At 35.8% G+C, this 15,194-nt stretch overlaps 1 protein-coding gene across 1 annotated transcript in view; it reads left to right on the top strand.

Moving 5' to 3' along the window:
* Positions 1-3,509: 3,509 nt before the first annotated feature.
* The window catches only part of LOC311210143 (mucin-5AC-like), a gene marked incomplete at both ends in the record, with an annotated part of 48,478 nt that continues 36,793 nt past the window's right edge, over positions 3,510-15,194 (top strand). Inside the window, 12 exons of the mRNA XM_084287932.1 lie at positions 3,510-3,582; positions 5,426-5,497; positions 7,113-7,184; positions 7,571-7,832; positions 8,870-8,984; positions 9,468-9,558; positions 9,954-10,066; positions 10,400-10,616; positions 10,946-11,071; positions 12,078-12,195; positions 13,054-13,192; positions 14,711-14,821. Of these exons, the coding sequence (XP_084144058.1) occupies positions 3,510-3,582; positions 5,426-5,497; positions 7,113-7,184; positions 7,571-7,832; positions 8,870-8,984; positions 9,468-9,558; positions 9,954-10,066; positions 10,400-10,616; positions 10,946-11,071; positions 12,078-12,195; positions 13,054-13,192; positions 14,711-14,821 (1,509 nt within the window). The remainder of the gene's footprint in view (positions 3,583-5,425; positions 5,498-7,112; positions 7,185-7,570; positions 7,833-8,869; positions 8,985-9,467; positions 9,559-9,953; positions 10,067-10,399; positions 10,617-10,945; positions 11,072-12,077; positions 12,196-13,053; positions 13,193-14,710; positions 14,822-15,194) is intronic.

Here is a 15,194-nt window from a genome sequence, read left to right on the forward strand (position 1 = left end):
ACACAAAAGAATTTTATCCCTATTGTAGTCTTTAACTATAGCTTTACTTTAGATAGACCATATCATATCGTACTATAAAATATCTACTGCAACTGTTCGAAATGCAGTTCATCATCATATAATTAAGAGAATAAGACCTGAAAAGTTAATGTACAACTTTTGAGTAGAAACTGATCAGTAGCCTTACATTCCCCTGGATATTTTCTGATTAAAGCTTGTGTTTGAATCTGAGCAGATTAAAAAATCAGGGACAGTTGGAATCCTTCTTCAGCTGAATGCAAAGCCTCATGTCCCAGCACTGATTCTGGAGCAAGAACTCAACCTCAGTGCTGGGCTAATGGCCAGACAGAAAAGAGTCCAGCAGACAGACCATTGTTGATGATCTCTTGCATTTTAGAGCTAGCACAGAGGAAGTACCACAATTTCTATCAATCACAAATGATTTCGTCCTACTCTCTAAAATGAAGTTATTCCAACTTTAGGTATTTCAGCCTTCATATGTGTTATCAAAACCAAAGAAATTAAGTAAATAAAAGCTCTTCTTCCAGTCTGACCCTGTATTTATAGAAAATTGCTGTCTCCTTTTCTTCAACTCATTGGACTAAGGCTCCTGTAGTTCCCTCAAACTGATGAGATTTGAACTGGATAAGTGGACAAAAAGGTTCATGGAAATGTGGCTCAACAGCCAGGCTCAAAGTGTTGTGATCAGTGGCATAAAATCTACCAGATGACACGGCATTCTAGTTTTATAATAAAAGAGCATAGATTTAGATTAGATATTAGCAAGAAATCCCTTACAATTCTGCATCTAACTATGAGTCAATCATTCCATCTGTTAGAATAAAAATGGAGACACTAATTTAAATTATTAGTGCACCCCAAAGCTAGACAAATTTGCTAGGAAATTTTATTTGCATTCAATAGAGAGGATGTATGAAAATAAGATATGATGGTCTCATTTTTTCTTTCAAAGAATCAGATTCAGAAATCTTAAGTAAGATGCATGAGGAACATCATTACTGTGGAATGTTTGATCATAAAGGATTAAAAAGGATGCATCTGAAAGTGCAAGCAACTCTTCTACTGAAATGTTCTTGTTCAACTGAATACTGCAGATGTAGAGTAGGGATATGATCCTGTGAAAAAGAAAGAGAAGATGTCGTTATCAGAATATTGCATCTTTTCTGATAAAAAACAATAACATGCATCAATAAATTATCCCTAGCTATTAACACTTCTGCTTATGCAGTTCACTGTACACAGATTTGATCATAAACAAGTATACAAATCTGGACATGTTACCCCAAACCAATTAAAAAAAATATCTTCCATGTTGCCTGTGTAGGTCTCTTGAGTGAATGGAGATGAAATAAAACTTAAAAAGGAAGAATTTCTATCAATAAATTGTAATACTACAATATTAAATTATCATAAATATTTGGAAATTATTTTCACAAGATTCATATATTTTGATATATTTCATGGTCATTTCTGAAAAGACCCAATATAAGGTAATGAATTAACTTGGCAAAAGGATTAATCAATGAAGTAACCATTTAGGAGCGTAAGAATAATATGATCCATGACATATATTTGAGACTTTCAACAAAAAAATGCAGACATATGGAACCACTTTTGATGGTGCCTTAAAGGTCAAAGGAGTAAAATTTAAGCGTAAACTTGTTTCAGCCTTATTTATGATGGCCATACAAATGGAATCATCAGCAGTGAGCAACCTGGGACCTTTGAGAGGTCATGGTACTTCCCTGACCGTGCAGGAAATATTAACTTGTGTATTTGAAACCACAGCATAGCAACTGTTGATATGAATTGATTTTTCAGTGGTAAGCAATGTAATGATTCATAAATCATATTTTCCTCTCACCAGCATGCATTACTTCATCAGAATCACTTAATAAACTTACGTGTTACCCAGCTGAGTTTACCTTACCTCTTTCATCATGACTTTACCTGAGCACCAGTTACCTCTGTTAACATTTTTCATTTTTAGCTCTTCATCTTGGTACCTTGATACTAAATAAAATGGTAACATTTACCTTAATTTTGCACTGCATATATTTCTTTACATATAACTATCCTGTAGTCACCTTCTTTTCCTCATTCAGATAATACTAAGGTTAATTCTACATTGATTTATATGTCAGTAAAGTTGTCAGAGGTATGCACAACTGAAAGCGGACAATTTTTTTCCTCAATGTTTCCAATTTTATTTAGTTATTTTCAGAAAAATCATAGAAAATCGAGTTCAAAGGACTCTAAAATGGCCATTTAGTCCATTCCCCTGCCTCAGGGCACTATCAGTTACACTTACACCATCCTCAGGCAGGTGTCTGTCTAACCTGTTCTTGAAAACCACCAGTGATGGAAATTCAACAGTGTTCTCAGGTAACCTATATAAGTACTTCACCATACCCGTAAAAAGATTTTTTTTGTCCTCATTGTCTAACCTAAAAGATTTTCCTGGTTTTACATCTAATTACATCTTGTCCTGTTCTCAGTGAATATGGAAATTATCTTAGTACTTACTGCTTTGCAGGAACTTTCAATTCATCCTTCTTCTGAAAGACTGTTTCTGTACAGCCCAGGGTAATACACTTTAAATGTTTAATTCATTATAGCAATATATATTCAAATTAATGTTTCAATACGTTCAAAAAACATCATTCACTCTCATTGCTCAAGATAATGAACATTCCAAAGGACATTCCTGTAAATTAAATGTATATACATATATATATAGATAGATAGATTAATTGTAGATAGAATCAATTTTAGTCGAAGCCATGTTTACTCAGAAGGGAAACTGCCGATCTAGCACTAAAATTGCACATATGAAAAGAAAGGAACCTTCAAGGAAGGGTCCATATTACCTTAGACGGCCTTTGATCTTTTCCATTTTCACAGGCAAAGTAGTTTCATACACAGATGCAAACTCATTAAAAATCTATGTCAGATGGAGCTTCCTTGTTTTTTTGTGTGTTTGGTGTTGTTGTTTTTTGTTTCTTTGTGTTTTTCTTTTTCTGTTTTGTTGTTGTTGTTTGTTTTGTTTTGTTTTTTGTTTTTGAGAAGTTGCTACCTTTAACTATAAGGAGGAAACTAAAAACATGTGAAGCCATTCATTCCAAGGTCCCACTCACAAGTTACTCAAAAGTCCCTTAAATTATATTTATCACATAATATTAACAATTTTGGAGGACTAATTCTGAGCAAGATTTCTTCCTGCTCACCTCTTGACATTTCATCTTAAGGACTTGTAGAAAGAAGACTCCTCCTAGAGTGCAAATACCTTAGGAAAGTCAGAGCATCCTCTATTTACCTGTACACCTGCAAAGGAAAAGTAAAACATCTGAAGCCCCACCTTTTAAGAACCTTGTGAAACAATCTGGGAACTGAGCCAAAACTTGCTCTCTCGCTATATAAAACTCAGGAGCAGACAGGTATTTTCTCAGAGGCAGGTTGTTCGGTAGTTTCTACCGGACTTCCAGAAGATGGGCACAGGTAGTGGGACGCGAATACCACTATGGATATCAATAATAGCACTTGCCTTCATACAGATCAAAGGTAGGAGGATTTATTTGCTTGGCATTTTTACAGTTTCAAAGAATTTATTGCCTGCGTCAGAGTTTGAAACCTTTTTTCTTGGCTTTGTGGAGCTACTGAACCTTTATGCAAGATTTTATTTTCTGTTACAAATACTTTCTTTCCTAAGAAGAGGAAAATAATTATCTTCAAACTTCATAACCTACTTGGTGTTCTTAATGTATTTTCTCCATTTGAAATCAGGAATAATTCTTATTTCTACCACTGTGCCTCAAGATTGGCATTTAGTTTTTGATGTCCACATTTGAAAGTACAGCATGTGTAAAAGCACAAGCCAAAAGGGGCAAAAATACATTTAAGAATGAACAAACCAGTGGAGCCAGCATTATTAAAGATTTTTTTTGTTTAGTTTTATCAGCTCATGATACACTAAGTATTTTGCCTGACAAACGTTGGACATCAGATTTTAAAAGTTAATTTGTCCTCGCACGTGAGATTCTACAAAAGATTAGAGCACAGGCATGTTTATTGAGGGAGTGAAAATAAATGGATCTGCTTTAAGCATTATAAAAGGACACTTAATTCTCACAGATGGGTAGAAAGTTTTTTTTACTCATATTCCTCCTGTTAATTTCCCTTAAGGTTTAAGGTGACAAAAACATTAGTTTTTAGTGTGCTTTAGTGTTTGTTTTTTTTGTTGTTGTTGTTGTTGGTTGTTTGTTTTTTTTTTAGTGTGTTTTGATCTCAGATGCGGATCCAACTGAGTTATTTTTTACTACTTCCAGCTAATTCTACACTAACTTATGGTCAAAACTAGTGCTAAGAGCAGTTCATCAGAAGGCTAGCTGTAGCATTATCATACCATGCAATGAAATGGTAATGGAATGGTAATCTGGGACGAATGTGGCACCAGGCATAGTGTTGAAGCCATACCATGCATGAAAAAAGAAGCAAAAAACTCTCTGAGAATAGATAGAAGAGGAGGGGAACTCAGAATGGTTCACATCTCCAGAAGGGGCACAATGCGTCCTTCCAACGCCAGCTGCAGATGTCCAGCTGGTGCAAGAAGAAAGGGATTTATGGAGCTCCCTGCAGCTCTAATTTCAGCACTAGCTCCTCTAGCGGTGCTACCCATGGACTGCCCTGTTGTGGGGTGCAGCAGACAGTCAGCCTGCCATCTGGGTTTTCTCCAGCTGGCATGGCCTCCCCTGCAACCTGCCCTGTATCTGATGAACTCTCAACAAGCCGTGCATTAAAAGTCCTCCTTGGCCCTGCAGATTTTGTGTGTATTCCTATTATGAAGCTGAAGTGGAACGGAAAAAAATGATTTCACCACTGGAAACACAAGTTCTGCTTTGGGGCAAAATCAGGAGTGTATCTATTGGAAAGGCCTATTTCTTTCTGTGTGACTTTTGGGTTTATTTTTCTTCTGCTGTTTATTATAAATAGTGCATGAAACCATAAAATATAGACTAACTTTGGCTTTGCATAAGAGACGACAAAGATCACTCTTATAATTAAAAAAAGGGGTTCTTCTGTCTGAAAAGTATATAAGAGCATCCAGGGGCTATTATGACAAAAACAGAATAAGGATCTGCTGAAATTCTCACTGACACACTTTTAATGGCTTCCTTTCAATAATTTATTAGCCTACTGAAAAAACAAATAGCTCAAGGAATGGTATGTGGCCATCATGGTTGCATGTAGTACAAGTTCTGATGTAAGTCTGACCTTCATGAACATAGCTTTGCCAATTTTTGATATACTGACTTTGCAAGTTTAAACAAATATAATGGAAAAAATGATGAAGGAACTCATACAAATTAAACATTTACATTTTACTCTTCTACTTCCCTTTATACAGTTCAAGTCCAGGGCGAAGAACAGCAATCACAATCAAACTATGATTCTCTATCCTTCCTGCAGAGAAAAAACAGTAAGTAATTTTATTCTGAGATATTTCTAATATTTTGCCCTAAATTAAACTGATAAAGAATATTCCTAGAACATCCATTCCTTTTACAAATATATATTTTTATACATATATATAGAAAAGAGAGACAGAGAGAGAGAGAGAGAAAACCTGTGTACGATACATCCAAGTCCCAGTCAGAAATTCCTCTGAGATCTGTCCCAGTAGATCTGGTCTACTGATGTGATACAGTTATCTAATCTTTAACTTTATGAAAGGTACATACCATCTATCTAAAAGTGTATTTTCAGAAGGGCGTGTGTATACATACATATCATCAAGATACCTTATAGTAGGTAATAAAAAATACATTTTTTATTCTTTGTAAATATGACCACGTCACTCACAAGTGAGAATAACAGAACTGTAACTACCTTAAACATTAGAATGATTAAGCACTAAATAATCATGTATAAAAAACAGTTTTATGACACATACTGTAACACACTAACAGTACACAGCAAAATAAGGGTGGAAGGATAAAACGCCTACTGGTATATTACTGATGAAAGGCTGAAATAATTAATCATTTAGCCTGCAATGCAAACTGCAATTTGTGAAGTCACTAGCTGGCAATTAAAACAGTGGTACACCCAAACTGGAAGTATACCTCTAATTATTTAATAAGTGTGCATTTAATTATTGGAATAGATTGTAAAGTAAGGTAGTATGTATGTTTACAATTCAAATTCTTACATCAAGACTTAACCAAATTGTCTTCCTAAAACACGTATTTGTCTTAGTGATATGTTTTGATCTAAATAGAGAAGTCAATGGTTAATAATCCACAGTCTACAGTTTGGAAGTTATTGAATGATATTTTGATACTTTCAATTTTGATTCTTTCAAAGGAGAAAACTGTAGCAAGTCCTCAGACTCTCATGTAAAGAAAATGCATAACAGGTTTTCTAAGTATTCTCTCTGCTTCATACCTGGATCTCAAGAGAAAACATTGGATTTGGACATAGAAAATTTAGGGCTGTAACCTACAAATAGAAGTCTTTCCATGAAGAGTACATGACTAAAGTTTTGCAAACTTTAAATGGCATTTTCTAAAAAAAATCTGCTTGCAGTTGGTTGTGCAAAGTTGCATGACTCAGCACAGAGAAAGATACAAGCTTCAGGGAAAAAAAAATTAAAAAAGGAAAAAAAAAAAAAAAAAGCTGTGGTTTCTTATCCTCTAAGATTCTTCTGTAACTTTCTAAGTGTACTGAGAGGCAGAGGTTCAGACAAAGACATTAGCATTTTCCCCACCTCTATTACAACACAGCAGTCAAAGGATTAGATTGCTGCTCTTGAGTTCAGATCAGCAGGGCCTGCATCAGGTGGGAGTCTTGAACAAATAATGGAAAAAAGAACTACAGCCAAAGAGGTCTTTGGGATTTGGCTCTTAGTGGAAAGACACATGGAAAGACAGAACACAAAGTGCTGTTTAAAATACATCTATAAATCCTTGTGGAAATTCTCCCTAGGGAGTAACTAGTACTAGGAAATATTAATCACTAAAGAAACTAAGCAACCTCTAGCCATATTTTAGGACTTCTTATGAGATTAAACTTGATCATTTTTCTCCTCATAGGTCTTTCACTGGGTACTAAATCCCATGGATTGACAATCATTCCACCTCTTCAAAACACACTGAAAGTAAAGGGTAAGTTCAACAAATGTCATGCCTCAGATACTTATTTGTTGATCAAACAGGCAGAAAGAATATGGAATGAACTGAACAGATTGGTAAATTGTGTAAGATCCTTTAGCCTCATAGAATAAAAAATAAACAAGAAAAGTAGTCAGTTCATCAAATAATGATAATCTATATGTGGCTTGATGCTCAGCTTGTATATTGTTAATATGATGAGGCTGAAAAAAAAAAGCACATATGTAATACTTGGATAAATCATGCACACTATTTCCAGTAAAGAAAGGGAAATGATAATGTGCTCAAAATATTGGTGAGATACCTTATCTAGGCAACCTAAGAGGAGGGTATCCATGGCAAATTGTGGAAAATTCTTATGGCTCATTTTGAATCCACAGCTGGCAACCCCTCTCACAATGGCCGTGTGTGCAGCACATGGGGTAACTTCCACTTCAAGAACTTTGACGGGGACATCTTTTATTTCCCTGGGGTCTGCAATTACATCTTTGCATCCAACTGCAAATCTTCCTATGAGGATTTCAACATCCAGATTAGGCGTACAATGGTGGAAAATGCTACCATGATCACCCACGTCATCATGAAGCTGGAAGGAGCAGTGGTTGAACTGACCCGCACATCCGTCCTGGTCAATGGCCAACAGTATGTTCATATCTTCTGCTATGAACTGAAATTGCCATGACTGCCCTTGCTCTCAGAAGGCTCTTTGAGCAAGCATCCCTTTCTTTCATCTCATCTCATATTGCTCCCACGCAGCTGTAGGACTCATGTCCTTCCTGAGGCACCAGCAAAAATAAGAGGGTCTGACAGTGAGCTGTCATTTCTACAGATTATTCTTGTGTTCATTTTATTCAGATGATCTGTAACCCAGATGCTGTCCCCCTCTAGTATAAATATATATATATAAATATATATACAATCAAATGTATAAGTTGGATTTAGTCAAAGTGTTAGGCTTTTACACCCTTTAAGTTTCTACTTTCCATTAACTTTACCAGAACAGGAGCCCTGTGATGAATTTCTGACTGTTCTTGTCCTTGCTCTGAAGACTGTGCAGTTAAGCACACTGCAACTGCAGCTTGCACCTGGGCTCATTTTAAACAAGCTAGTCTGGGAACTTCCTATCTATGTAGTAATGATAGCATTGATTTTGGCAAAGGGTGTGAAACTTGTCCAAAAGTTTGGGTAAATATTTGGACAGCTATGCCACAATGATATATGTATTACAGCAGCTATATATGGCAAGCTAGTAGAAAGACTATCTGGAGTACATCTTTGTGAATGGCACTCATGCCACAGAAAGCACAAAGAGTATCTCTTTATTATCAAGAGCTTTAAGGAATAAATAGTAATATCATGAAGCATAATGCCTGCAAAACAGAACTTCCCAGAACGTTTTTGAACAATATAACTGAAGACATGCCAACATTTCACCTACAAAAACACAACTAACAGAAATAGCCAAAAGGAACAACAGGGAAAGCAAGGCTGATCCATTTGTACACAAAGAAGCAATCAAAACAGCTAAAATGTTATAAATGTGCATTGTTTGCATTTAGTTATTGCACTGACTAGTTTTGTCATCTTTGCATGTTGAAGCTTCTCAAAGAGAGCAAGAATGGGTATTAATGTGGATATTCTGTCCCTACCCCCACTGAATTATAGTGATCTTTCCCCAGGGTTCAGATGCCCTACAACCATATGGGAGTCTTGGTAGAGAGAAGCAACAGCTATCTGAAAGTTTCTGCCAAGTTAGGACTGACCTTCCTTTGGAATGAAGAGGATGCCCTCCTGGTAAGAAAACATCCAAACCATGGCAGTTAGGTAGTATTTTGAAAGTAGTCCATTGACATCTTTGTAATCTTAATCAGTCAGGCAGACATTAGTTACTTAGGCTTCTGTACTAATTTTTAGTGTACTGGGCTATATTCCAATCTTCTCCTAGTTTTCCTTTATTATTTTTTTCCCAATGAGTTCTGTTCAGAGTCAATATACCCCCATATTATAATGTCCCCACATCACAATGGACTAATCCCAGATTCCAGACTTGGCAATGCTCACAATGCTCACAAATGTTCACAGTCCCAGTGCTAGACTAAGACTAAGCTTTTCTTGGTGGTTGTTGACCTTCCCAATGATGCCTACCACATCTCACAGCCTGCACAGCACACATATGTCAAATTTTGTGTACATAAGGAATATTGGTGTAGGCTGTGTTTCTAACCAGCAGGGTTGATGTTGCTGTGAACCTAAACTTGCTTTCCTCATTTCTTTTAGGTGGAACTAGATAAGAAATATGCCAATCAAACTTGTGGACTGTGTGGGGACTTCAATGGAATTCCAACCAATAATGAGTTTATTTCACAGAGTAAGTAATAAAAAGCATTATTAAGTATTGGCACTTTGTTTTTCTTTGTTTTAGCCTTATACAGTCACAGAGGTTGTGGGTTGTATTAACTGCAAAACCAGGGATACTTTTTTCAGTATATATTTTTATGATGTCAGTTGTAATACTTAAGTAACAGAGTCAGGGCTTTCCGTTGCATTAGGCTGTTTCCATCACTGTTACATCTTTTAAAACCTGCCACATGTTAACTTTCTTCTTTTTTCAATAGTTAGTCTGCTGTCCTTGATATACCTGTTTCATCTCCTTTTGCCTTTGCGTATCTGCTTTTAATGGGTAGTGTCACAAAAGAAAATACCTCCATGTAGAAGCCAGTAAATCAGTAAATATTATTCTAATACTTTAACATTTTTGTACAGATACAAAACTGACTGCCGTTCAGTTTGGGAACAGGCAGAAGATAGATGGACCCACAGAGCAGTGCGATGACCCTATTCCTCCTGCTGTTCTGAAGAACTGCTCAAGTGAATTTGTAAGAATCTCTCTTTCAGAATTCGTTTTTCCAATTCAGCATATATTATCCCTTTCTCTCTTCGGAGAATATCTGCCAGGATAGGAAAAACTACAGCATGAATATAACCCAGCCATGGGTCTGGAAGGAAAATGTTTCCAAAATGGGTTTTTCAATTCTTTGCTAAAGTGAAGGCTAAAAAATTATATGAGTTCACATCTGATTATGGTTACTACTGGACAGGTTTTTGGACCAGAAGGACCTTTGGCTTGTTTTGTTACATGCCTTAAATGAAATAATCATTTTCACATTTTCTTAACACAGTTGTTTTATTTTCACTGTTTTCCCTTCCAGGCTTCTATCTGTGAGACAGTATTAACTAGTAAAGCATTCACAAGCTGTAATGTACTTGTGGATGTTCAGGACTACATTGAAACTTGCATACAAGACTTATGCCACTGTGATACCTCTATGGCTGACTTCTGCATGTGCAACACCTTTGCTGAATACTCACGGCAGTGTGCTCATGCTGGTGGACAGCCTCTGAACTGGAGAACCTCAGAATTGTGCCGTAAGTATCTCTGGAAGAGACTTTCAGTTATGTTCCCTATTTATATCTAGTAAACTTCAAATATGTGATTTTTTTTTTTTTTCCTGAAGAAGACAGCCATTTAAAAGTGGATGTAATTTTCATGAAATCAGCTTTATTCTGAGCATATTCAAGAATGTTGGGATATTGCATTACTGAAGGTTTTCAGTATATTTCAGAAGATCTAAAATCTTGCACCTTCCACTTGGTTGCTCTCCATTGTATCTTGATGGAAAACATCCTAGATAGTAAATACTGTTTTATCAGCATTTCAAAGGAAAAGCCAGCATTATAACTCTTTCTACTTTCAGCCAAATCATGTCCCTTCAACATGCAACATCAGGAATGTGGCTCCCCCTGCTCTGATACCTGCAGCAACCCTGAAAGATCTGCACTTTGCGAAGATCATTGTACAGATGGTTGCGTCTGTCCTCCGGGTAAGTTACTTTATACTCTTTTCTCATAGTCGCAACCATCGAAACTTTCCTACTCTATCATTCTTGCCATATCTTGTTGTTATTATCATAGCATCATAGTAATAACTATGCTTCTTCCTTGACACACATGCACTATTTATATCCAGGTTAATAAAAACACCCTTTTGAACATGTGCCTGACACATGTATGTAATGACTGAACTGGGTATAAGATACTTCACTGTTATTGATAACATGAAGATTCCTGTTCTCAGCATCCATACTCAGTTAATAGAAAGTGTGTAACATTTAATTGCATTCTGCCCTGGGGTTAGCAAAGCTGTGTCTGGTTCCCCACATTACCACACCCTTCCATGTCCAGTGCTGTGTATCTAAACAACAAGGAGCGGAGAGATGACCAGGCAGTTTATAAAATCTGGTGTTTCACAGACTTACATCTGAGAACTGAGTATCAGCACAAGATGAATGATACAAATACGTTTTCTTTGTGCACACTTATTTCTGTGGCTGAGAATTGTTGCTGTTGTGACAGTAAGGTATGATCTTACCGCATTGCAAATCTTCTGCCCATCTTCCATGTTGTCTCACAGAATTCACCATCACTTGTTTATATAACATCATTGACTCCTCTTAGATAATCCTCTGCCTTGGGCATATATACATGTACTATGAAAATATGTCCCCAGGCAGTCTTACAAAAAGTTCATCTATTCCACTTTGCTATCTAGTATTTTTAATCCTAATTGCAATCTAATGAAGCTCATAACAAAAAGGTATTTCCCTAGAAGTCCCTTATGATCACCCGAAGATTTTAGATAGGCTTTAATGGACTATAGTTCCTTCAATCCCTACATAGCTGGCATCCTTCCTTAAAATAAGGAAGTGGCTTTCAATTTTCCGTGTAACACAGGAGAAATGAAAAATGCTTTAAAGCATCTGACAGATATGTGTACAAAAGTAGGTTCTGCAGCGCACAGAATGAGTAACAGACAATTTCTTTCCCTAGGAATGGTATTTGATGACATTAATGGTGCTGGCTGTATTCCCCGTAAGGAATGTCACTGCACCTATGAAGGTGAAACTTATGCTCCTGGTACCTCCTTCTCATCTAAATGCAGATCATGGTAAAATATTCCTTTTCTTCTATTTCTTTTTTAGGTGCATTACCTGGACATTTTGGAGACAGGGAAAAATGATTAATTGCTGCTTAAAAATATACAAAGAAGTACTTATGAACTGAACTTCTTTGATTATATTTTTTGGAAGATTTTTATATCCATGTTTTCTCCTCACAAATAGAAACAAAAATTTAAGTTTAGATATAAGTGCTCCAGTTTCAGGAAGAATGACCTAAAGAAGACAATCAAATTCACATATTGGAGACTGAAAAGCCATACAGAAATGTGAATTACTGTGTTACATCCTTTGCTGCCCTACAGTGTAACACTGGGGCACTTGTGTAAATACTGGAGTCAAGGGCTATGATATTCAGGAACATGCTGCATCGTGCATACTAGGAGATCATGTTTGAGAGGCATGTTTGGCAGATATTATGTATATTTTTTCAATTTCATTATTATTACTGAAGTCTTATTACATATGTATATGCAAATGCACCTATCTATATGTCGATGAATGCAAAAACCACAAACGTATTACTTTTCAAGAAATACATTACACATTTGAAGGTAAAATCATTCTCATGGAGATGAGGGGCAATCTTTCATATGCATCAGAATGGATGCCAGATTCAAAAGGACTGAATTTTGGCCAGAGACTGGAAATCAAAAGCATTATATAAAAAATATCATCAATATAAATGTGCCTTTTTGATACTTTTTCTGAGATTTCAAAGAAATGTGGCTTCTTTGTAAGCACTCTTTTCCTTCAAGGGGAAAATTAAGGCATCAGCTCCCCTTATTGTCACTTATTTAATTTATACTTGCACTATCCAAGGTTACAGAATGCCTTCTTAATTTCAGTACCTGTGCTGAAGGTGAATGGGCTTGCGTTACCCAGTCGTGTCCTGGAACTTGCAGTATTGAAGGAGGTTCCCACATCTCAACATTTGATGAAAAATATTATTCCTTCTTTGGAGACTGTAGCTATGTCCTAACCAAGGTAAAAAATCAGTCACATTCTTTGCTAAAGCAATATGCTAAAGGAAAATGCTTTTATTAAATATGCTTGATTTAAACTACTAGTAATCATGTCAATTTCCTGAAATTTAAAGGAACAACATGGAGCCTTAAATAGATTCCAGTAGGCTTTCTGTTAGTTTTATATTAAATAAATATATTATAGTATACTCGTGTACTTTGATCAATGCTTAAGAATTGCACTGAGTTCCATGTTCAGGTTCCATGAAACAATGCTTCCCATTAATTTTTAAATGTAATATTCCCTGTCTGGTGCTCTGTAACTATTTCCTTCTGAAAAATGCTCAGGAGATATTTCATTAAGATGATCAACCTTCCAAACAGTCTTTCCCAGTAAAAATATAAGACTTTTGAATTTAAAAGCAAAAGTTAAGAAATCGTACATGTATCCTAAAGCATCAAAAACTGATTAAAATAAATAAATAAATTTACTGGACTTCTAAGATTAGTAAGGGCTGAATTCTAAGTAGGTATGTCTAAAGTATATTTTCTGTTGATTTGTATTGGGTGAGCAATGTTAAAAAAAATATCTCATAAAGGCTTCATATTAAATAAAACCTGTTCTCAAAGAGTTCAGGCTAAATGTTACTAGGAAAGAGAATCATAAAAACTCAGAAATGAACTAGAATAAGGTAATTTAGATATAAACTAGATTAAATGTATGATGATTTTCAATGAGAATCACAAGCTGGATCAGCAATGGGTGCATACCTTTGGAGGTACAGAAAAACCTTAAACCTGGACTGAAAAGGTTTAAAAGCCCACAATTTTAACATTAAATTTCTACACAGCTGTAATTCTGCATTTCTGCTGTCCTCAATTTAGTCTTGTTAATGTCAAGAAAATGATAAGACAAATTCAGATCCATAGCCTTCTTTCTGTTTCCCTGTAATGTTTTGTTCATTAGGCACACTTTGAATATAGCTCACAGAAAAAAAAATCAGAACCAAGAGAAATCAGTCTGTAAAAAATCAGAACCAAGAGAAGAAATGCAGTTTGCCTTTATTTGGTAGCTCAATGAATGGTGATCTTGGCTCAATTTTCTCCTGTGAGAGGATATTTAAATGCATGTTTCCTACTTGTTAAAAGAATGTCCAAATTGCCAGCCTTTTTGATAATCTATTCAGTGCAGAAAAGATCAGAAGCAATTTTTTTCCTTTCCCAGGTAAACACCATAACCAATGAGGACGAAAGGCATACTTGCTTCTTCTCTAGCAGATTAAACTAGTACTACCTAAACATTCTGAAGTTTTAATGTTCAGTTTAACATGTCTAACTTGCCACTGAATGTCAGCAGTAATTGATAGCTTACATTGTGTGACATACAAGAACATCAGATTACTTTGCTGACTACATATGGATATGCAAGAAATGAGAAGAAAAGGAATAATCAACATTTTAAAAGACTCACTTTAATAAGAACGCCATTTGAGTGTGATCCTTTCTAGTACAGTAGACTTATTTTGTTTTCTTCTTCTAGCTCTGTGACAGCAATGATTTCACTGTCCTGGGAGACATCCACAAATGTGGCCTGACTGACACTGAGACATGCCTCAAGGGTGTAGCCATCAGCCTAAGTGGAGGACAAACTGTAAGTAGCAAATGCAAATACCTAGCATTCTGGAGGGATGTTTACAAAACTTAATAGGCAAGTAGTATGCAAATGACACATAACAGCACAGACAGGAAATCTACACTGTTTTTTGTTTTATCTCATTTGAACATTAATCAAAGAAAAAAAAAAAAAAGAATAAAGTATGTATATCGGAAGTCAAGATCCTGATAGTTTTCTGTGATTTAGTTGTCTTTGGGGTTTTATTTGGTTCTTATTTGTTATTTGTTCTTGTTATTACTTGTTTCTTTCTTTCTTTTTCTTCTTCTTTTTTTTCTTTTTTTTTTTTTTTGGAGGGGGGGTGGTGGGGAAGGCAGTTAATGGACCTCTATAATAAAGATCAATGAAATAG

This window comes from Netta rufina (assembly GCF_964035555.1).
Source record: "Netta rufina genome assembly, chromosome: 5".
In the NCBI taxonomy this organism is placed as follows: domain Eukaryota; kingdom Metazoa; phylum Chordata; class Aves; order Anseriformes; family Anatidae; genus Netta; species Netta rufina.